Source organism: Musca autumnalis, unplaced genomic scaffold, assembly GCF_047663935.1.
Source record: "Musca autumnalis isolate F117 unplaced genomic scaffold, ASM4766393v1 scaffold_4, whole genome shotgun sequence".
Lineage (NCBI taxonomy): Eukaryota > Metazoa > Arthropoda > Insecta > Diptera > Muscidae > Musca > Musca autumnalis.
The window spans coordinates 181,842,476-181,867,461 of NW_027411977.1; the positions used below are offsets into that span (position 1 = coordinate 181,842,476).

At 34.3% G+C, this 24,986-nt stretch overlaps 1 protein-coding gene across 3 annotated transcripts in view; it reads right to left on the minus strand.

Annotated features, from left to right (window-relative positions):
* dlp (glypican dally-like) overlaps positions 1-19,578 on the minus strand; it is a 229,421-nt gene extending 209,843 nt beyond the window's left edge. Inside the window, exons 1-2 of one of the 3 annotated variants that reach the window (XM_073987944.1) lie at positions 19,527-19,576; positions 17,525-18,472 (exon numbers count right to left, since the gene is read on the minus strand). In XM_073987944.1, coding sequence (XP_073844045.1) covers positions 17,525-17,945 — 421 coding nt within the window. In that variant the 5' untranslated portion in view covers positions 17,946-18,472; positions 19,527-19,576. Of the gene's footprint in view, positions 1-17,524 lie in introns of all 3 variants that reach the window. The other 2 variants (XM_073987945.1, XM_073987943.1) reach the window with 2 other exon arrangements.
* Between the last annotated feature and the right edge of the window lie 5,408 nt (positions 19,579-24,986).

Here is a 24,986-nt window from a genome sequence, read left to right on the forward strand (position 1 = left end):
AAATGTTGTTCTAGCTTATTTTTGAGATAACACGTCTTCAGTCAAATCGAATGAGAATTATTTTCGTAGAGCATTTCGACCTTCTAACTCGCTTTCTTCAATGTCCTTTTCGTCCCTTATTTTAAGAACCGCTATAAAAGTACCACATGATGACGTTTTCCAGCTTCGAAATGTTCTGCAAAAATGTCGATCAGAATTTTAGGTACGACCCTGATTAACAACTAATCGATTTTGTCGCGTTTTCATGGTCTGTTGTTTGAGCTGTTCGATACAATGCTCAATCACGTCAACGGTATTACGATCTGTTGTCCGATAGCGTAGTACGAATCTGGCACACAATTTTAGTTTTGAAAGTTTTTTTTTCAGGATAATTTTTATGCAATAACTTAATAAGTAAACGAATATAAATAATGACAGAATTAAACCGGTGTAATTTTAAATTTTTAATGCCATATTCAGCAATGTTGAACCCAATAGTAAAGGCATTTTCAAAAATAAAATTGTGTACCAGAGTGGTACTACGCGATCAGACAATAGATCGTAATATCGTTGACGTGATTGAGCATAGCAACCAACAGCTCAATAAACAGGACTGCTCCAATTCTGTAATGAGTATGTCCATTGAAAATTCCACAAGCAGCAAATCGTGAACCACTTCATTAGGTAATACAATTAGCCCCTGTTATTATTAGCAATTTTTTAAACCTTAATTCTCTCTTTAGCATTATTTCGCTATAACCTTAATTAATGCCCAAAAATTATAAAATGTTTAAGTTCAAGGAAGTAAAACTTGCAGTGAGTTGCACCTTTATGTCATTATTTATGTTGATAATATAAGTAAAAAATTGTTGAAACCCCATATAATTTTTTATTTCTTTCTCTTTTCAAAATATTCTGGCTTTTTTCTTTCAATAAAAATAAAGGTTTCATTCAATTTGGAAAAGGTTTCATTTGATTTGGAAAAGGTTTCATTTGATTTGGAAAAGGTTTCATTTGATTTGGAAAAGGTTTCATTTGGTTTGGAAAAGGTTTCATTTAATTTGGAAAAGGTTTCATTCAATTTGGAAAAAGTTTCATTCAATTTGGAAAAGGTTTCATTCAATTTGGAAAAGGTTTCATTTAATTTGGAAATGCTATATATAACATTTAAACAACTTACCAATAAAAGAAAAACAAAAATGGAAAACTTGGAGGGTTTTTTAAACACCGAACTGGAAATATGCTCTGGAGATACAAAATATATCACTTAAAATATTATTAATTATATTGACATGTCACTTTTCTTACCTAATGAAAGGGCTCTCTGTTTGCTGCTAGAGGGATTTTCAACACCATGTCCATCACGTAGTTGGAACAATCTTGCTGATTAATTTGCCCAATGCTGCTCTCTATCACATCACTGATGTTATGGTCCGTGGAAAGATCCCGAAGTTCAGCTCTATCGCAGCACTTTATTTTTGAAAATGCATTTTCGATCGGGTTGAGCATCGGAGAGTATGGCTGTAGAAATTTAAGTTGGCACCCCTTTGTTTCTATCAAAGATTTTATGTCATGCCTCTTATGAATTTGAGCATTATCCATAATAAGGAATGAGTTCTCCAAGTCTGGAATAATCTTTTCCAATAGACCTTGAATAAATTGTTTACATTTATCTGCATTTACACTAGAATTTGAAACTATAGTATAATGAACAACTCCCCCGTTGTTTATTGCGGCAATGAGTGTAACATTCCGACCTTTTACTGAAGGCAACATAATTTGGGCTCTTGTCCCTTGCGTAGAACGAGCTTGGGTTCTTCGTAAGTGAAGAAATAATACACGCTCGTCTATAATTATTAACTTTTCTCGTTGTTGGGGTACCCATCTTGTAAAATCCCGAGAGTAACTCTAACGTCCTGGGCTCGTTCATTCTTTCAATTTCGACGGATGCCATTTTTAGACTTATTTTTAAAACTTTTGCAAATGTTCACATTTTTTCCCTGAACAGCTTAGTTTTTATTGACTTTATGGTAGTTTCTGGCTGGTTTTCTACATACGACTCGATAAAACCTAGAACTTTTTCAGCAAACAGAGAGCCCCTTCATTAGGTAAGAAAAGTGGCATGCCAATATAATCAATATTGTTTTAAGTGATATATTTTGTATTTCCAGAGCATTATTCCAGTTCGGTGTTTAAAAAACCCACCATGTGTTCCATTTTTGTTTTTCTTTTATTATTAAGTTATTTAAATGTTATATAATAAGACCTCAATGTAGTAAAATATTTTGTAATAAGACAACTACTTCTATTCTCAAAAACCAATCTACATAAATATATTTGTTACAATTACATCCCATTGTGTTAAGATTTTAAATTAAACCAACAAAAATCAATATTCTTTTCATGTATATTTTATGACAAAATAAAGGTTTCATTTAATTTGGAAAAAGTTTCATTTCAATTGGAAAAGGTTTCATTTTTATTGGAAAAGGTTTCATTTAATTTGGAAAAGGTTTCGTTTAATTTGGAAAAGGTTTCATTTAATTTGGAAAAGGTTTCGTTTAATTTGGAAAAGGTTTCATTTAATTTGGAAAAGGTTTCATTTAATCTGGAAATGCTATATTTCGGTAAGATAATGTGGCTCAAACTTAAAAAATACCGAAAATCAAGAAGTACGCTTCTATGGGGATATAGGAAGACGTGGACCTATACTGATAATACTCTTCTGGAATATTTTATTACTCATGGAAGACGAAATAACGAATTTCAGCCATTTCGGTTGGATATTGACGTCGCAATCTTCAGTATTACGAAAAGCGGGAGGTACCGTTCTATGGGGGCTATATCGAAACGTGGACCTATACCGACGAATTTTAGTCAGAAATGGGGCAATATGAAAGCGTGGACATGTACAGACATATTTCTGACGAACAGTTTTATATTACATTGAAGACTAAATACCACATTTCAGTCATTTTGGTGGAATATTGAAGACACAACCTTCAAAACACGAAACAACGGGAGGTACCTTTCCATGGGAGCTATATAAAGGCGTGAACCTATACCGACAACTTTAAAGGGGAAGTTTGAGTACCCCCAATTCTAAATACCAAATTTCGGTGGAATATTGAGGCCACAACGTTCAAAATACCGAAAATCGGGAGGTACCGTCCTATGGGGGCTATATGAAGACATGGACCGACACCGACAAAATTCTGGGAGAAAGTTTTGTACCCCTAAAGAAGACTTCGTACCAAATTTCAGCCATTTTGGTAGGATAATGAAGCTAAAACCTTCAAAATACCGAAAATCGGGAGGTACCGTTCTATGGGGGCTATATGAAGGTGTGGACCGATACCGACAAAATTCTAGGGGAAAGTTTTATACCCCGAAAGAAGACTACGTACTAAATTTCAGCCATTTCGGTGTGATAATGAAGCGAAAACCTTCAAAATACCGAAAATCGGGAGGTACCGTTCTATGGGGGCTATATGAAGGTGTGGACCGATACCGACAAAATTCTTGGGGAAAGTTTTATACCCCTAAAGAAGACTACGTACCATATTTCAGCCATTTCGGTGTGATAATGAAGCTAAAACCTTAAAAATACCGAAAATCGGGAGGTACCGTTCTATGGGGGTTATATCAAAACGTGGACCGATATATGCCATTTTCAATACCAACCATCCTGCAAGTAATAACAACTTCTGTACCAAATTTTGACTCTCTATCTTTAAAATTGCGAGCTGTATCTTGATTTCAACAGACAGACGGACGGACGGACATGGTCGAATCGACATAGAATTTTATCAATAATATATATACTTTATAGGGTCTCCGACGAATATTTCGATGTGTTACAAACGGAATGACAAATTTAATTATACCCTCCATATGGTGGAGGGTATAAAAATAAAAAAATATTATATTGAGATGTGTTTGGTTTTTTACACAATTTCAAGGCCTAATAGTTAGGCGACAAGGCTTGTGTGAATACTATTTCAAAACTGTGTGTTCTCTAATAAGTTCCAATGATGAAAATGTTACGCATTATCCGCGAGCATAGAATATATTAGATATTTATATTTCAGACTTCAAACAGTCTCTCCAAGATGTTTTTAAAACTTTTATTCTGTTAATGCCGACACTGCAGGCCAAAACTAAAGCATACATTTTTAAGATGATAATTTTTTTAAGAAAACAAAGTTGTAATTTTTTTGTATTTTTTTTTAATTATTTATATCTTTATTATTGGAAAACACAAACATAAGTAATTCAGAATTTAATAAACAAAAGTTTAAATTCAAAAAAACATTTTAGGTTGCAAATATAAGCGGGCAAAACTAAAGCATCCCCCATTTCGAGGTACAACAAAAACTATTGAAATCAAAATTTCGTTGCATTTCCTTTATTCTGGATGGCACAAGCACATCTTTTAGGCGTAAAGGATATTAAATTATTAATTATTGCAGGCGATATTGTTTCTCAGGCTTCAGCTTGCGGCTTCAAATACATTTTCTTCTCTTACTTGATATGTGTATCATATGATTATTTTATTTTAAAAACTGTTTTTTGGATATATCTGTTGAACCGATTACATGACGGGTATGAAGCTGTATGTCATTCGATAGGCTTTCATATGATACCCATATCAAGTAAATCGGATCATAATAACCAGTTCTGCGGTGGGTTTTTTATTCGAACTTACTGATCAAATAACCGGATAACCGGGTACGTCCCAGGGAAAAAATATATATTTTCGTAATCAGGAAGACAAGATCTATCCATGACAAATATTTCAGCGTGATCCGAGCCTTAAGCGTAATGTAAAGTTAAGCCAAATATTGCACAGTGTTCTGACAAATGACCGCCTACGCCCACTGTAGCTCGAAAACGAATAAACCGATCAGCATATGCTTTTGTGGGATTACTAAGAACCTAATAATCTTGTACTTAAGCGAAACGAAATTTAAAAATATCCATAAAAAAATGTGAACTGTCAAAATCTAAATTTTGATTTTAACTGAAAAATGGATTGTTTTTTTCGCCATAAATCCGTTAAACAATTTTTTTTAAAAAGTCTCTCGCTTAATTACAAGCTTTTTGTATGTATTATAATCCCACAAAAACATATAAAGATCGAATCATCAATTTTCAAACTACAGTGGGCACCGCATTCCAAAATGCCATTTTGAGAAAACCGCGTTTCAAACTTCGATGTTACATACAAATCACAACGAATTTTCTCTTTCTAAAGCTCATATCTCAGCTAATTTTTGTCCGATCGGCTCGCCATAACCCCTTAAACAGCACCGTTCTCCATTTTTTAACACTCCAGTTGATACGGGACTTGGCAAATTTCAGTCTGGCCTTTTCATTTTTTGTCGATGGAAAAGGTTTTTTTTTTGCTCTGAGGATTTTGGCACGGGTTAACCTTAACCGATCGCCATAAAATTTCACTTATAAGGTTTTTGGATCAAATGGAGGGTTAGGTTAGGTTAGGTTGAAAAGAGGGGCGAATATAAGAATCGTCACATGCCCGTATGGGACATACACTTAAGCCAGTATAGGCCTGTTGTGCGCTCTAATTGCGTAAGCCTAAGGGGAATAATTTTTTTATTGCTTAATTTATAAAAAAGAGAATAAATTTATCAGTTAAGAAATTCTGTGCCATTGACATAATCTCTTAAGTTTTTGAACTCGCTTGCCCTAATTTGGTGGAGTTCTGGTATAGTGTTATTTCCTAGAAATTGGTTTCTTAGCGTCGCGAAGGCTGGGCAATGACGAGATAGTGTTCCAACGTTTCGTCGTCCTCTCCACATGCTCTGCATTCGCTGCTTTCTGCACACTGCAGGACAGATTTTGATTTCACCGTCTTGCTTGTTATTGCTTTAATTGCTGCTTTACTGTCCGTTAGGATGTTTACAGTGATTGGTCTTGTGTTAGCTTTAAACCAGTTCAGACACTCTGTGATCGCTCGGATTTCGGCCTGTAGGATCGTATTATGATCCGGCAGTCGAAGGGAGATTCTAGTTTCCTGGTCTTCGATATATAGACCCAGACCCGTTCTCCCCCTAGAACGGCCCCATCTGTGAAACCACAGCTTCCAGTTGGCATCCGTTCCAGGGTTCCATCGATCCACATGCCCCTGTCTGGTATTAAAATTTCACACAAGGCGGATTCAATTGTTTCAGGTATACGGTCTGATACAATATGATCTATTGACTCACCCGTTGTAACCTGTAATATGCTTTGGTGGTATGTTTGGTGGTCTCTTACGATCCACTCGCTCATCGACTTAAGTCTTATAGCTGCGATGGCTGCCTCATACCTTACCTGAATTTCTATTGGGTGGACAAATAAAATTGTCTTTAAAGCCCTAGTTGGTGTAGTCCTCATTGCCCCGCTAATACTTAAGCAGCACGTTCTTTGGACTTTTTGCAGTACTTTTACGTTGCATTTCTTGTCCGTAGCTGTCCACCATACCACAGAAGCGTAAGTTAGAATCGGTCTAATTACGCTTCTGTATAGCCAGTGTGTCATCCTAGGATTGAAACCCCACTTTGAGCCTATAGCTCTTCTGCAGGTTGACCAACATCTGTGGGCTTTATTAGCCCTTTCCTGAATATGGTCTCTCCATTTAAGTTTCCTGTCTAGAATTACTCCCAGGTACTTAATTGTTGGAGAAATGTTTATCATCTTATCGAGGAAAACGGGTTCTTCGTAAGCTCCTATCTTCGTTTTCCTAGTGAATAGACATAATTCTGTTTTTTCCGGGTTGACATTTAGACCTCTCGGTCTAGCCCAGTTGTATGCTATTTTTAGAGCCGTTTCAGCCCTTCTACAGAGTATATTTGGATTCTTTCCCCTAAGGAGTGTTATAACGTCGTCTGCATAGCAGATGGGTTCAAATCCTTCGTCGGTTAAGATCCTTAGTAGACTATTTATTGTGGTAACCCATAGGAGAGGTGATAGTATTCCTCCCTGTGGCGTCCCCTGACCAACTTTGTCTCTTTTTGTTACGTCTTGTAGCGCGCAGTTTATCCATCTATTCCTTAGCATGTGGTCTATCCAGTGCCTCAAGGCCCGGTTTACATGAAACTCGTCTACGGAGTGGATTAGCGTTTCGGTGCTGACGTTGAAATGGAGGGGTAGGAATCCAAAAAAAATTGTTTTTTTGCCCTAATATATATAATATCAAAGTTTGAGTCGATACCCAGCTAACAATTTTTTCCGAGGGCTCTGATTTCCGATTTTTTTTCGAGAACTTCTGAATATTTTTTAGAAATTTGCCGATTTCTCCAATTTTCTCCTAGAAATTGAAATTTCCGAAAGTTTTTTTACGAATTTCTGCACATTTTCTGAAGTATCTTTAGAATCTTCTTTCCGAATTCGTTCCGATTTCCAATCGATTTTCTAAGGGAAAGTATTTTTACGAATATCTGCGCATTTTCTGAAGAATCTTCGTTCCGATCTCTAATCGATTTTCTAAGGAATTTTTTGTTGTTATCGAAAAACAAAGTGATTTGTTGCAAACAACTTCTAGTTTGGATTTTTTGAAAGTACATATTGAGACTACAAAAACCCTAGTAGGGTTTTGTCCTATCAGATCCAGTTCGGATTTTATGGCCTTATCCAAACCGGGCTAAAACTACAAATTTCTGCATTTATCTGACCTTTATCTCAGAAACGATTAGGAAATTGGTATTGCTGTCTTTGGCAATATTGTAGCTCTAAACTAGTAGAATTTATCTTTTGAACAAACCACAAAAGTAAAACTCCATCAAGGGCATCGAAATCGATAAAATATAGAAAATTTTACATAACTGCTGAAATTCAGGTCAGCTATTGGGACTTGAACCAAATAACCTTTTCCAAAACTATTCCAAATAAAGTTCTCAACAATTCATCTAAACATTCTGAAACCTAAAATGCTGAAGTTATGTTGCTTCAGTGGTATTTTGCATCATATCTTTTACAACACGTATTTCAAACACAATTCACACCAACAGTTTATTCTCGCATTTCGGATTTCACCAGATTATTGACTTATTTATTAAATGGTGATAAAGGCATTTTACAAGAATGACATGTTCTGAAAAGTTGTGTATTACAATCCAGCGAATATTTTTCCGAAAGAGAACATTAATAGCGGTTTTGGAGATATAGTGCGAAATGTACACAAATTATGGAAAATTTCGATATTTTATAAAATTTGAGGCAATAAATGTTGTTTTCCGAGTTCGCTATTTCTCCAGATATTTTATTCTTGCCCTTATCTACAAATTTGCTTCAGAGGCCAGAAGAAGCTTCGCATTGGTTTCAGAGATATAGAATTACTTTAAAAAGTCTATATTTAACCATGTTTAGATGGAGCCATAAAATCCAGGCTGGATCTGACACTCCAAACCCAACTAGTGTTTTAGTCGTTTGGGTCCGTACTTTCAAAAATCCTCAGATAAATTTGTTTGCACAAGTTTATCTTAAAATTGTTGCACAATGTTATGAAATACAATTTTTACATTTTTTAACATAAATGCAACATATAACGAATGTTAGCTGCGTATACACTGGAGTCCAGAAACTAAAATAATTGAAATTACAACGAGAAAATAAAAGAACGAATGAAGATTTTTACCTGTTACCAGATTCGTTGAGTTTTCTGAGGGTGACTATTTACTATTTATTGCGTCAAGGAGAAAGGTTTGTTACCTGTTTCGCTGTTTACTCAGCAGTTACTTAATATTCCTTTAAAATCAAAGGTTCTAAGAACATGATGGATTTTCAGGTAATTTTGTTTTTTGTTTATTATCAAAACAACGATTTGAAATCTAATAAGTCAAAGTTCATTTCTAAATGGTTGGGACAATTATCTTAAGAATAAAGGAAACAATATTTGACCACAAATCAATCAAAACAATTAATAATATCAAATTATGAATAAGTAATTTGTATCATCAACACAAAACAATAAGCAACATTTGTGGTTTTTCTTTTAAGCATTGTGACATAAATACAATTCCCACTAAATGAAAATTATATTGAAAGAAGAGGTTCATTTAATTGAAAGATTAAATGATTCAATAAATGTTTCATGTTCTTTAATGTTAATAACTTAATTATAATGTATTTTTTTCTTGTCGAAATCACAGAGCCAAATCGACATAATGTCACTTCTCCTGCAATGTGGACATAAATTAGCCAACAAATTGCCGGATCCCCTCCTAAAGCAAGAAACGAGGGGGAGCAGAAAAAGAAGAATGTTGTCGAATAAAAACGGATTAAATTGACACTTTAATTAAATTCTTTTTCATTCCTTTGTTGTTGCGTTTCAGTTCAAAAAACAATTTGCAATAATCTTGGCAAAATTTATGGCAGGCAGGCGAAACAGTTAAACTAACAATGTTCACATGGTGGAATAAATGGCCTGATGAAAAAAGGCGGAGGGATGTGTATGGAATGGCCAAACAATTTGCTAAATAAACACAAGTGCATAACACCCAAGTTAAATGCTGTGCTATTTAATGATGACTGCTTGGCTGGCTGGATGTCTGTCCTTTTCACTGGATGTCTGCCTGCCATGGGTCTTAAAAAGCGGCAGCAGCTATCGACTTAATACCAGACTAGCTAACATACATACAATACAGCACATATTTACAATTTGCCAAGACTTGCAAATTGTTGTCTGTCTGTCTGTCTGTTTGTCTCATATTTATCCATCTGTTTGTTCTTTACTCTGTCTGTTTACATCTGTCAGTTAACACTTCCATTTGTTTAACCTCACTAATAGCATTTGTTTTATTTTGGCCTGCCCTCTTGTTATTTTATTTCGCTTTTTTTCTTCCTCTCTCTATTGATGTTGTTGGTTTTTATTTTATTGCCGATCTTAAAACGAATTGCATGTTTCTTTCTTTATTATTTAATTATTAGTAATTGTAGTAGCATTGTCTGCTGCTGCTGATGATGACCCTCCCCTCCAACATTATGCTGTTTAACTCGTCCACTTTTAGTTCATCTTTTGTTGTGAGGAAATTTTCCAATTATTGTACTGTTCCAGAACTGCAAGAATCTACTAATTTTTACTATTTTTCGAGGATAAATTGTTATTGTAGTAAAAATTTGTTCTGGAACAGAGCATATTTTTATTTTACGTAAGTCGAAGAAGGTTGGAGTACCAAATGGCAGCTCTAGTTGTAGTAATATTTTTTATTTCCATTTTTAAACAGTTCTACATTTTCTTTATATATACAAAGCAATATAGTTAGTACATATGTAAGTAACAAGCACTGACTTATTGTCTGGTAAAATAAATACAAACAAGTTTTTGGACAATTTTTGAAAAATTTGAATTTGATTTCCAATTTGAATTTAGATATTAATTGATTTCTGTATTTTGTACAAGTTCTTAAACAATTTATAAATGATTCCAGTTTATAGTATAACCATTTAATATGTCTATCAACTCTTCTACATACAGCTGCCCTCCTAACTAACGTCTTTTGCCCGATAGATTTAGTTTTGTACAATTTTGTTTGCCACCTTTTTATTATTGACATATTCGAATAGTGCCCGAGTTATGTAGTTCAGATGTGTATTTAACGCGAAAATATATTATTCTCCATTCCCGTTTCTAATCTCAAGATATAAGTTGGTGTAAAGTTTGGTATTCTTAGAACTTTTTTTCCAAAAGCAAACCTCTAGTTTGTCAATTTCTTCAAAGTTTTGTATAGATCTCCATATTGCTTGGAAGAGTTTCCACGTTGATAAGATGGATATGTTCTCTTTATTAAAAAAAAGAATTTCCAATTAGAAAGCTCTATGTTGATCGTCTTGAAATTTTCATCAATGGTCCATGAGCAAGTCCATGCTTACTGGAGTTTTATCAAAATCAAAAATTATGGTATTCAGAAACGTGGGACGTAAATATGAATACTAAATGGATGCGTTTGTAGATGGATATGAAACGTACGCTGCTCACGTGTGCTGTTACCCTCCATTACTTTAAAGAAATAATGCAGTACAAAGATCAGTTTTCAGATATTTTTACGTTTTGGGCCGGTCGATTGTCCACCAAGATCGTGTGATATCACACCGTTCGACTTTTTCCTGTGGGGATATGTAACGTCTAAAGTGTATGCAGACAAACCTGCTTTGATTCAGGCCTTGGAGCAAATCATTACGTGTTCCATTTGGGAACCATACCATCTCCACGACAGAATATTTAAAAATAAAAACCATGGCCCTGAAGGCGATATACATAAATATATGACTAGTTTATCCCTGTGAATTCCAGGGGATGCACGAATAAAAAGTCTGGACATTGAACTGTATCTATTCCGATAGAGGAAATGTAGTTAAAATTTGTCCAGTTGAAATTGAATTGGTCTCTAACAGAACTCTGGATCAAAGAGTTATAACAAGCCTGTTGAGATAATTTTTTTACTAGCTGCAATGAGTAGACGGATAATTGTATAATACCGGTAAAATTATATCTAAAATTGTTTGAAAAACCCTTGTTAAAACTTTGAAATTTTTTTTCGATGTTAATAGTACGTTTATATATAACCGGATTTAACAAACCGACTGGGTTTCAAATGTCAATTCCATTACTCATACTTCAAATAAATTCCATAAAAAGGGTTAACCGATTTACCTTTCTCTTAAACACTTCCATTTCATTTATTTTAGTTGGTGAAATTTTGAACCAAATGGGAAAAGGATACAAAAGGACCGGTATTATGCATTTGTTATATAATATAACTTGGTCCTTACAGGCAACGCTTTGCTACTAATGAGTACATTAAGCGAGGTCTTAATGTGCTTGGTCTTTCCCATAAAGCTTCTCGCATTCTCATTAAACTTAACAAGTTTGTTGAAACGTACTTCCAAGTATTTGAGACTATCAGGGTAATCATGAATATTTCCCTCGGAATTTTCCGCACGGAAAATAAGTGAAAAAAGTGAAATTCTTTAAAATCAATATTTTAAAATGTAGAAAACTACTAGAATCACTTACTTATGGAATATTCTTGCCGAATCGACAAAAATATTCCCTTTTTGCCCTGTCTATCTAAAAGGCATTTCTGTACCGTTTAGAAACAGTTCCAAAGACTTACTGTCGGGCATGATCCACCGCTTGTATTTTCCTGAAGCATTTCTCAACCAAATTGCTTCACTCTTCGACGAGTTAATTTTTATTCCCCAACCTGTGTAAAATATCTCTACATGGTTTAAAGTGTTATTCATCTGATGCGTATAAATACTTCATAAATTGGATGGGAAAAATCGAGTACTGCGGAACTTCACAAGAGATTGTATTCAATTCAAATCAGACTTCAAATTAGCAAGTTGAATATGAAACTGTCTATTGGAAAAGATATTTTTAAATAGTTTAATAGTGTAAGCCATCATAATATGTGCCATCAACATCCCATGAAACAGCAACTGTGCAAGATTTCCTATTTAAATACGAAATAATAATGTTATTAGATTTTGGTGGAGCATCTAGAGTAGAATAAACTTTTCAGAATCCAAATTGCATGGGGGAATATATGAAATTCCTAAATACATATTATACGAAGTATTTTTTCCAAAAATGTTCCGAAATTAGATATATATAATTATATAATATAATTGTTCCACAAACATCCCATAAGGGACAAGGGAGACTTCTCTCTAATCCTAAATTAGATAACAAGTTTTAATTTCGCAACAATTCGGTTTCTTTTTAATAGGAAATATCTTTCCAATTTTTAGGGAAATAAGAGTTGTTTATACAGTTGTTAAATATTACAACTAAATATTTTACAGCATAAATTGGGAACTTGCGAATCAAAAACTTTGAAATATTGTCTTGACCATATGATTTCTTATTATTCAAGTCAGAAATTGACAAACTCACTTTCTCTATAGTAGTAAGACTTGGGTCTAAGCCACTATTAAGTGCCGATGAATCTACAGAAAAATGGATTAGATGGTAGGGAACTTGACTTAGCACATTATTGATTGTACTCTCAATAGAAGATAAATCCCTTTTTGGGGGTGGGCCTTTGTAAACTTGTTCGAAATGATTTTTTGACACTCCAATTTGTCATTTTCATCGGTCATAGACACTCTGTTTACTGATATTTCCATGTCTCTAGACTTCTGAGCTTACCCTAGTGCACTATACATTTTATGAAATGCATTTCGTCCAGAGGCTGAATTCTTGTTCTATGCAAATTTGAAATGAAAAATATTTTCTTTATAATTTGTTTCATTTGATAACACTTCCTTTATAAAATCTCCATATTTTCATAGAAACAGAATTGGGCCTCAAACAATTTTGATTGTTCAATTTCCACTCTTTCCTTAATTATAATCTTTAAAATATGAATTTATTTAGACAATAACATATAATCTGTATTGTGTCTATTCATATACCTATGGAACAATCGCTTTAAATCTTTTTGCAATCTACTTATGTATATATTATACAACTATTTATAAAACTTTTTTATATCTTGATTTTTGAGTTGACCCTCTCCAAATGCACAGTTGTTACAAAATTAACTATGGTAGTAATGTGTTCAATGCACTGGTAAATATCCTCACCTGAAAGTGCTATTTCACTATGGATTCCTATCAACAAGCACTTGTTCAAGCTTGGATCAGATCAGTTCTAAATTCAGAAAATTTTGCAAACTCCCTTAGAATTCGATTCTGCGCCTCTTTTAGCATCGATTGGAATTGATTCATTAGTCGATTGGTTAGTTTTGGTGAAACATTCATACAAAATTTGGATACGTTGGAAGCGTGGTCAAGCGTGGTGTTTTCAGATTATTTCCCGTGAGACGTTGAGTAAAGCTTTCTATATGACGTTTAGGAGGTATTTTCCACCGGCTCTAAGCTCTAATTGAGCCTCATTTCTACCATTATTCTTTGATATCTTATTTTGAAAATTATTAGTCAAACTTCCTCAGAATTCTATATTCCTTTGAATTGATTCATTAGTCGATCGGTTAGTTTAGTTTTCTGGGAATTCCCCATGAGACGTTGAGTAAAGCTTTCTCTATGGCATTTAAGATTAGGAATACGCAGTGAAATGCTGTAATCAGTTTTTCGATCATTCGGTTTTCGTGAAAAACTTAAAACTCGATTTTCGGTTAGTCGACTATTTGAGAGTGTTCAAAAAGTCGACTTTTGATTAATTGTTAACCGCCGAAAACCGATTTTAATCGAATATAAACTCTGTCTGGTTACCCTAAAATTTGTAACAATTTGTACCAATTGTTGCTGGAAGTCTGTTAACACAAAAAGTCAGCAAAAGAGAGCGATTCGAGAGAGACATTTTGAAAGTTCGTTTACTGAGAGTTTGTAAATTCTTGCTGGACAAATTTCTTCTAGCAAGCACTAGCAATTCTTCTTCTTCCTGAAAACAATCAATCATCTGTTTTTAACCCACTTAGCGCGGAGAATTTTTTTTTTTTTGCGAGAAAACTTAAAATTTTTATGAATAGTATATTTTTGAGATTTTTTAAGCATTTTTTAATAAATGACTTTTTTCTCTAAAACGTATAGTCTTCCTGCAATCGGGCCTTCTTTTAAAAGTTCCAAAAACTTTGGAGGGTAATATAGGTGTATCCTTACATGCCAATCCCTTGGTTTTTGATTGAGAAAATACTCTTACTATATTCCTAACAAATCCCTGACTTTGTATGATTCTAACATTTTTGATTAAATTTTTATCGCATATTTAAATTTTTCATCAAAAGTCGAAAATTACAAAAAAGTCGATTTTTTTTTTTGAATAGCTTGCGTTTTTGGCCAATTGCATGTAAATGCGTAGGTCAAATGGAGTGTTATCAGCGTGAACTTACAGATAACAGACAATACTATAACAAAATGCAAAAAACCCCACAAAAATATTCGAAAAAACCGGAGTTTTACGTCCATTTTTGCAAGCATTTTTTGTGGCGTTTAAACGACCAGTGGCTTTATCTGGGTTAATTTTTCGTTGATTTATGTTTGTAAAAATTAAAAACAATTTTATTGTGGAAATAGCAAGCCTAATTTTGTTGTTTGTTTGGAGAACAAAATTGCAAAGTGGAAAAAATACTTTTCTGGGTTATTTTCTTTTTTATTTTTAATAAAATAGAACATTTTTGATTGCTATTGGTTCCTTCATTGGCGGACAAATTGTTCTGTTTTGGCAAGTCAGCTGATTGCTTGCTGGTTTTTGCTGGGAAGGTGTCTGTTTACTTTTTACAATTTTCTTGCATAAGAGAATGAAAACTCCTTACTCTCTGAGAAAGTTCTTGCTGGACAATTCTTGTTGGGAAAGTAACCAGACAGACCTATAATCGACCATTTTCGTTGATGCGATCCATGGTGGTTATATGTATACAAAAAATATCGTCGATAACGCGGTTTTAATACACCCAATAGTCAACTACGACTAATAGTCGACTACGAATAATAATAAACTACGACTAATGATTGACTACGAATAATAGTTGACTCTGCAAGTCGATTAAGAATAATTGATTTTCCGGTTTTCGCACATTCAATAGTCGACTTCGACTTTTAGAAATTTTACGGCTAATAACCGATTAACCAAAATCGATTTTACGAATCTCTAGTTAGGACATGGGACTCCTAAGTTCGTTTCGATCACTCATTACTGTGTGTAATTATATTTAGAGATTTTTGAAATTTACGACCTACAGTCAACCAAAAAAGTCTACATACACCCTACAAATCTCGGGTTTTTTAGGGTAAGGAAGCATTTTTATGAAAATCCAAGTACATAGTTCTATTTCATATCCCTAATAAACAATATTAAATACAACAAAAATATATTCTATAATACGAATAACGGTACATTCTATAAAAATTAAAAAAATAATAAGGAAAAAGTGTACAAATGTACACCCCAATCAAATATGGATATTACACCCCAATCAAATATTAGGCAAAATAGGAACATATGTATTTGTGGATTAATTGCCGTTATTTAAGGAAGGTATCGGCACTAATACAAACGCACTGTTTGCGGCCTCACGCATACGACTCTCTCTCGCTCTCTCCACAAACAGCGTGTGCGTTAATACATTGCTAAAATTAAAAATCATTGAAACAAGCGACAGCAGAACCTTCTTCATTGACTTCTGAACGAAGACTGAGTGGTGGTTGTTCTGTTGTTATTCTCATCAAGGGCACGTGTGCCCCTTTTGCCGGATGCTGATTTAAGGTCAGACTTCGCGTATAGCTCGTTAAAGCGGTCCCTTGCAGATTTCTTTGAGTTTTTCAGTCCGTTAGTTTATGAAACCCCTGAAAATACGGTGAGGCTAATAATTTTGAGATCCTAGAGCGCTTTGAAGTTGTTCTTGTGTATAATATATGCTCCTGAGCTTCGATAAATATACTAATTCCTGAGTTTTCTCATAAATTTTATAGTTTTCACAGCATTCAAAGGGACAGATTACATGCAGAAGCCTTGGAATTACCTTGTAATAAGGTCTGGTTCAATCCTCGAGCATCCACTGAATCAGCAATGTAAAAGTATCCGACATTTATAGCGCTTTAAGCGACCCTAACGATCATAATACGAGAGCATAGTAGTTAACAGTGTAAATTTCATACAAATTTCATGCATTCTCTGGTGATGCTTTCATTTTGATGCTTTGGAAGCTTTAGGAGCGGATTTGTAGGCAAATGTTGTACATTTCTGATTTCTGAGTTAATGTCCAAAAATTATATCAGACCTTATTACAAGGTAACCCCAAGGCTCCTGCATGTAATTTGACCCTTAGAATGCTGCGAAAACTATACAATTTATGCAAAACTCAGGAATTCGTACATTTAGCGAAGCTCAGGAGCATTTTTATCCATAAGAACACCTTCAAATCGCTCAAGGATCTCAAAATTATTAGTCCCACTGTATTTTCTGGGGTTTTAAAAACTACAAGACTGAAAAATTCAAAGAAATCTGCAAGGGTCCGCTTTAACGAGCTATACGCGAAGCCTGCCATTAAATAACGGCAATTAATCCACAAATATGTTCCTATTTTGCCTAAAAGATATCATGGACAACCATATTTCATCCTTAAAAACCGATATTTATGGGGTGTATGTAGACATTTTTGGTTGACTGTATATATATATATATATATATATATATATATATATATATATATATATATGTACAGGATGCGTCATGTGAGGAGTTGCACCTCTCGACGATATCCAATCATCACAGGCTTCCTCTTTATTTGGGTTCAAACAAATAACTAAATCGAAAAATGTGTATCGAAACTCATTTCTTATTAGGGTCAGAAACCCGAACCTAATAAACATTTGAACTTCTCTATTATATTATTCGCTCTGTTCCAGAACCTGCAAGAAGCTACTATTTTTTACTACGATAACATTTTTTCCTTTATGTTATCGGAAAAAATAGTAAAAATAAGTAGATTCTTGCAGTTCTGGAACATACCAATTATTTTGAAAAATTTTATTTGTCTTCAAAATAGTTAAGTTAAATAAGTTTTCAATATTCACTTACCATTACTAGGTTTTTGGGGAATTTCTGCGGGATCAATGCCACGAGCTTGGAATATGGGCGATACAACTGTACAGTTCGGACTAAATTGTTCCAATATCGAAGAACCACCTGGTGAGGCCAGAGCTGCTGCAACGGGCGGAGGTGGAGCAGCTTGTTGACCCAATGCAAACGGGACATTGGCAAGTAGACAACATATAATAACGGTTAATGTTAAAACTAAAGGACGGTAAAGATTACTTCCAAAATAAAGGCAGTTTAGAGGTGACAATGAGGATGACGAGGATTTGGCTGTTTCAACATTCCTGCTGTTTATGGAGGAGTAAAAAGATTTGTTGGTACGACGGTCTTCAAAGGAACTCATTTTGTTGCTGTTGTTGTCGTCAGTGCAATAATTTGTTAATTTAAATGTTCTATTAAGCATAATTGTTGTTAAATATTTAAATAATTTATTATTTTTGGCAGTTTTAATTCACTCTTTAATATTTTTGTGGGGGATTCAATTCACAGAGAAAAAAGTCAGTGATTGAGAGGAGTTTGTTCTCCTTTGTGTGTTGTGTGTGTGGTAAATTCCAATCAAACCAAAACTCAATTTTGCATTTTTATTTGTTCTCTCCGTGGCTCAATCCGTGTGCTTGAATTAGTGCGGTTGTTGTTGGTATTTTGGGGCTCTTCTTTGGCTGCCTGGCTGGACGTTGCGCTTGCTGCGCTTGACTCCTTTGTTGTGTTGTGTGATGTTTTTGTTGTTGCTGTAATTTTTATTGCCCTTTTATAGAGCTCTTGTGTTGTATTGCCAATGTTTGCTGCTGTTTTTATTATTGTTGTTGTTGTTGCTGTCCATGAGGTTAATGATGTTTTGTTTTTGTTACTAAAGTCTGAAGTTACTATGGTTTTGTTGTTGTTGCTGCTGTTCTTGTTTATGTTTTGCCGGCAAAATGAAAATGTGGTTAACTAACAAGTGTTGCAAAATAAAATAAAAAGCAATGATGATGAAAAAGACGGAGACTACGATGAAAACAAATCACACAACAAACACATAAACATAAAAAAGAACAACCGTGGCGGTGGCACAAAACTAAATCACGGGGTCTGAGGTGGTGGAATTGGATTTGATATTGTTTGTTGTTGCTGTATTCCTTGCGGGTTGAATGGTCTGGTCTGGTCGCTGTCGATTGATATTAAAATCAGACAAACTTTTAATCGTTAAAAGGGGTGTTGCAGACAAACTTCGCCGTTTGGGGGGTTGGAAGGAAGTAGAAGGGTAGAAAAGGCACTCTCTCTAAGCGAGGTTAAAAGCGAGAATGTGTTCCCAAATAATTGAGATACAAAACACAACAATAACTAACGCTTTTATAGTTAGACCGGCAAATTTTTATTTGTTGTTTTTTCCCCCTCTTTTGTTATATTGACTACCAAATGGGATTTTTTGTTAGAACGCCGGTAGATATTTTTTGTTGTTTTTGTTTTGCACTTTTATTCACAATTGTTTTGATAACAACCAAATGTAATAATGATGCGACGTGTATAACTGTTGTTTTTGTTATTTTTTATTACACCTATTAACAACTGACTGTCACCACTTTTATTCTTTACTCTTTTTTGTTTATCTTTTTTATTTGATATTTTATCACTTTAATTTTTTATTCATTATCTAATTTGAAAAAAGTTCTCGCTTTTAACAGCTTCTTCTTTATTTCATATTTAGCACTTGTTAGGCGGGTTTTCTTTGATCACATATCGTATTTCAATTTCATGAATTCTATTTTTTTTTTTTTTCTTTCAATAACTCCAATTGATCATCTTCCACAATAAAAATACAAGCGATTTGGTTTATTTTTTGTTTACTTAATAAATTTGTATATCCTTCAATTTTTATTGTAAATAAATCATAACTTGTATACGGTGTTGAACTTTTTTGTTTACTTCAAATAAAACACCGGAAAATATGTAACGAGGTGCGTCGCCAAAAAACCCGAAAACAAACGAAACGAACCATTTACCGTACCTCGAATCTTAAATGTTTTCAGTTTGACGAACTAGTAAAAATTAAATCCCAAACCTGTAATATGTTGTGTTTATTTCCCATATGGTTGCCAACGTTGAATTTATTGTTTTTTCTGCTTTGCACTCTCACTCTCTCTCTCTCTCTCTCTGCATTGTGTGTTATTGGAATCGGGAGAGTAGGAGAGTAAATGGAATCGGTGGGAGAGTAAATGGACGTGTCGAGCAGTGTTGCCGTTCGAAAAATTTTTTCGGCCCAAAATTTTCCTAAAAACGGCCCAACACGCCCTAAAACGGCCCAACATTACAAAATTGAAACAAAAATATATATTTCTCATAGATACCATTTATTACTTTTAGAAATTGGCCTAAGACCTTAGATGTCATGGCCTCATTTGCTTATATTTAGTTTGTAATTTTTTTAGTTATAAGCTAAATTTATAATAAATAAATAAATACTTTTAGAAAAATCGAAAAAATATTGTCTATTTTTACGTAAAGGTAGTATGTCGCAAAAAAATCGTCTGAGATATAATGATTGGAAGGCAACAGTGCGTGTTTCTAGAAACGGCGTTTTTGAAGTCGGTGCCAACGATAGCTCTAAAACAAATTGACCGATCTTCATATAGCCGTATTATATTATTCATGTGAGACAGATTACAAAAAGATGGTTTCGCAGATAGCCATTTACCTCAAGAATATGCACTATTTTTCAAAATCAAAAATTCCAAAGGTATAATAAGATGTGTTCTTTGAGATGAAAGAAAGTATAGTTTAACCGAGTCTTAGCAAATTTCAATCTGTTACTATTAAATCGGGGTCACATTCTACAAGTCTGGGAAAATGTAATACCTGGTTCATAATAGGCAAAACTTCGTTTGAGGTTACCTTATATGGGCCATTTTTACGTCCATTCTTTTATTGTTGGATGGATTTGAAAACGCAAAAAAAAAACAATTTGCATGCATTAAAAGTGTAACTTTCACACTAAACGTTAATACAAAGAAGGTCCTCCATCAATTTTAATCATTACTTTCAACTTTAAGTTAGCCGAAACGCTACAAATCTGTACGCAAAATCCAAACTATAACAAAAGAAGAGTTGTAATAAAGGGGGGTATTTGGGTCACTTTTATAGTCTATTCCCTTATTATGTTGATCTAGTAATTTAATATAAAACTCCAAAACAGCAAATTTTATTTCAAACTTTTCATTTTCTGTTAAGTAAGAGTGCCTATAAATATTTATGAAGTTTCGAGCTGGTACGATTTATTTTTGTAGTCAATGTCAATATATTGATGCTCTTTTTATTAATTTTTTTTTATAAAAAAAGACGATTTGAGTTGACACTCGGATATAAATAGGATAAACCTGAACTATCTGCTTGAAGGTAAAATATATGCCAAAAATAGAAAAAAAAAACCTCTAGCTTGGCCTGATTCCGTTGCCACCAATTTATTTACCAAATACTTAAGTATCACGAAAAATATATTTCAAAACCCGGGTAACTAAAAATTAAAAGTGACAATTAAACTACTAGGAGGACCTTCTTGGCATTAAGTTTTAATGTGAAAATTATATTTTTAATGCCACGAAATTGCTTTATTTTACGTTTTCAAATCCATCCAATAGTAAAAGTAAGCATGTAATAATAATATTGTTTAAAATTATTAGCATGAACACGGCCCAAAAGGAAATTGGGCCGCCCATCGGCCCAAAATTAAAAATTATTTTTTATTCGGCCCAAATTTGGGCCGAAATGCCCAAAACGGTAATACTGGTGTCGAGATTACATTTTGTTACTCTCACTGCCCTCTCTTCTCTTGGTCAGCTGTTTCACTTTATTACTGGCAGCACTTACTCCATATCCGCTTTGAACGCATTTACGCTTTGGCAGCACTTTCAGTTTGACGAACCAAACCAAACAACACAAAATATGAAAATCGTTGCGACGTGTCGAGATTATTTTTGTTTACTCTCACTGCCATCTCTTTCCCTTGGTCAGCTGTTTAAGTTGCCTTTGTGCTCACTTTTTTACTGGCAACACTTATTCCATATCCGCTTTGAACACATTTACGTTTGGCAGCACTTGTTGCAATCATGATTCTGATTAGTGATACAAGTAACGTAACTAGTAGTTTTAAAATTTGGAACGTACAGCGTACGACATTCTGAACACAAATACAAGCTTTGTTCATTTACTTTTTTAATGGTAAGAGTGGTAAAAGAGAAAAGTGTCAAAATTGCTAAAAATTGCTCTCTCATGAACATTTTTACCAGAAAAGTAAAGGAACGGAAAAATGGTAGATCTGACAGCAATGCCAAAAAGAAACATAAAAAATCAATTTTCGTCTTTTATTTCACAGTTTTTAGTTTAGTTTTGACAGCGTTCGACTTTTTCTTCTGTTTTTCGTCCATTTTCTTCTTCATTGTGAAATAATCGTCATACAAAAGTCGAAAAATCAGTTCTGCCATTTTTTACCTGCAGAAATTTTCGGAGTTAAGAAACGCTTTGCAGGTTAAAGGAACACAGCTACATTGTCGTGTCAACATAGACTAACAAATAAATAGACGGCGTAAAGTATATTTTTCTTCTCCTAAAAGGTGTCGCACCAATCGTTGTTGCGCTTTCAGGTTTGAGTTTTACGTCGTAAACATACTCAAAATGTCTGTTGTTTTGAGTGTTTTCACTCAATTCGAAGATGAGGGGACGATATGTAGGGCGTCCCTCTCGTGCGGGCAAAGAAATCATTAAGGGGTAGTTTACACTATATGTAAATGTCATATGACATGAACCTTTCCATCATTACATAGTCGCTAATATTTGCAATATCGGGGATTTTCCTTATCGGGGATTGTGCGTCCACACCAGCAAAATTGTAATAAAATTACGTCTCCACATTGCCTGCGTGGGTAGATATGGAATGTTTTTATTTCGTGTCATATGACGTTGATAGATAGTGTAAACTACCTCTAACTGTAAATTGCATGGTGTAGAAACAACCCTTAATTTGGGGGTTTCCTCATTAGGATCCAGGGTTAGAGGAAAGGCCAACAGTTGTAGGATATGCAACATGCGTCACAGCATTCGACGATTCCACAGTAGGTGAGGGAATTTGTCCACCAATTGAGATAGATACTGATCAGCCACTACCTGCATTTCTTTATGTACGAGGGCAGTTCGGAAACTTCTTAGCCTAGCACAAAAAGCGCGGTATAAACAGAAAAAAAGTTAAGTGTTTTGGAAACTTCCATCTCTGTTATGACACATGTTAAATTTTGTTTCGATCTGGCAACTCCTTCATATAGAAACAGGTGTTCAAAAAAGACGCATCCGCAATTTTTTACAATGGAAAAATTAGAAATGCGTGCTGTCGTTAAATATTTACATAAAAAAGGTTTACCGGGACAAGAAATTCATAATGATATGGTGAATGTGTTAGGTGAAAGTGCTCCTTCATATGCAACAGTAAAAAATTGGGTTGCTGAATTTAAACGTGGTCGTACAAGCATTGAAGATGAACCACGTAGTGGACGTCCAAAAACAGCAACAACAACAGAAATTGTAGCCAAAGTGCATGATATGGTATTAAATGATCGACGAATAAAAGTGCGTGAAATTGCTAATATCATGGGCATCTCATATGATCGAGTCCATTTAATTTTGCATGAAGAACTACAGATGCATGGTACAAATACACAGGTAGCCGCATCGGCAATTGTTAGTAACATAAGATGTCAAAATTTGACATCAATTCAATGCAATTGACACATTATGTTACCATCAGCTGGCTTGATAATGCTACCTGTATTATTGTACCATGTACAGATGAAAAAGCTTTCTGCAAGATGGGTGCCGCATTTGTTAACAGTCGATCAAAAACGCATAAGAATGAACATTTCTCAAGCTTGTTTGGATCGTTTTAAGCGAAATAAAATGGATTTTAAGCGTCGTCATAACTGTTGATGAGACATGGATCCACCACTATACTCCAGAGACAAAAGAACAATCCAAACAATGGACTGAAGCTGGAGGAAGTGCCCCAAAGAAGGCAAAAACAATTCAATCTGCTGGTAAGGTTATGGCAACGGGTTTTTGGGACTTCAAAGGTATTTCATTGATTGACTATCTGCAAAAGGGTAAAACAATAAATTCAGAGTACTATTGCAACCTTTTGGATCAATTCGAGAAAAACGTCCTGGCTTACAACACAAAAAAATAATTTTTCATCAAGACAACGCAGCAGCGCACAAGAGTGTTTTAACAATGGCTAAAATCAGCGAATTAAATACGAGTTGCTTGACCACCCACCTTATTCTCCTGCTTTAGCTCCCAGTGACATAATCTAATCTAAACAAATTCCTTGCCGGCAAGCGTTCTACCTCAAATGAAGATGCAATTACAGTTGTAAACCACTATTTTGAAGACCTTGAGGAAAACTATTTTAATCAAGGGATAGAATTGCTAGAAAAGCGTTCGACTAAGTGTATTGAAGTTTCAGGAGATTATATTGAAAAATAAAAATATTTTTGAAAAACTAACTATTCTCTTTAGTTGATAGGCTAAGAAGTTTCCGAACCGCCCTCGTATATCATTGAAATAGAGCAGCAGCAGAGTGGCTTGGGATTACAAAACTTTTTCATGCATCTTATGACGATTAAACAATATATTGCGGAACTTTTCAAAAACTTGATGAGCAATGCTAGAAAATGGATAGAGTAGTAACAAGCAAAGAACAATTTTAAATTTATTCACAGTTACCATTTGACACATTGCCAAATACCCGACATGTCGTTTTGCAAGACTGGATCGCACAGGTAAGTTTAAATTGTCTCTAAACTGGGTTCCTTGGTATTCTCAAAGATTCCAGCCAATAAAAATTTAACAAAAATGTACGCTGGGCAGAGGAGAGCTTGTTTATTTGTTGAACTCCCATACGCCACTCGGGTGACCAGGGACGTAGCCAGGATTTCATTTCGGGGGGGGCCCACCTGAGCAAAATTTTGAAAGTTCATGTTCGCGAAAATGTCATATTTAGCAAAGATGCAAACCTTATTTTAGACTTATTCTACTGATGAAATAATTTTCAATACTATTTTTCAGTTCATATGGCGCAAGACTTCTTGGCCAATTTTATCTTTTAGAACTTTTTTGACAATATGTCACAGTTAATATATGGTCAAAACAATGAATATATTAATAATCCCATATATTTTTCGGAGGATCATTTATCAAATAATTCACAACTACAGTGAATGTTATGAAATTCAGTGATATCACTTCGGTAAGGCCAAAAGAAAGCGAATACAATGGAAAACCTTAGAAATATCATAACATTTAAATTTCAAATATCTTAACATTACAATTTTCAAAAATATGCAAAATTCCGATGTCTACATATCGCAAAGAATTTCTGAAGGCCGAGAACTAATGCTGAGCAATAGTTAATCTATCCATCAAGAAA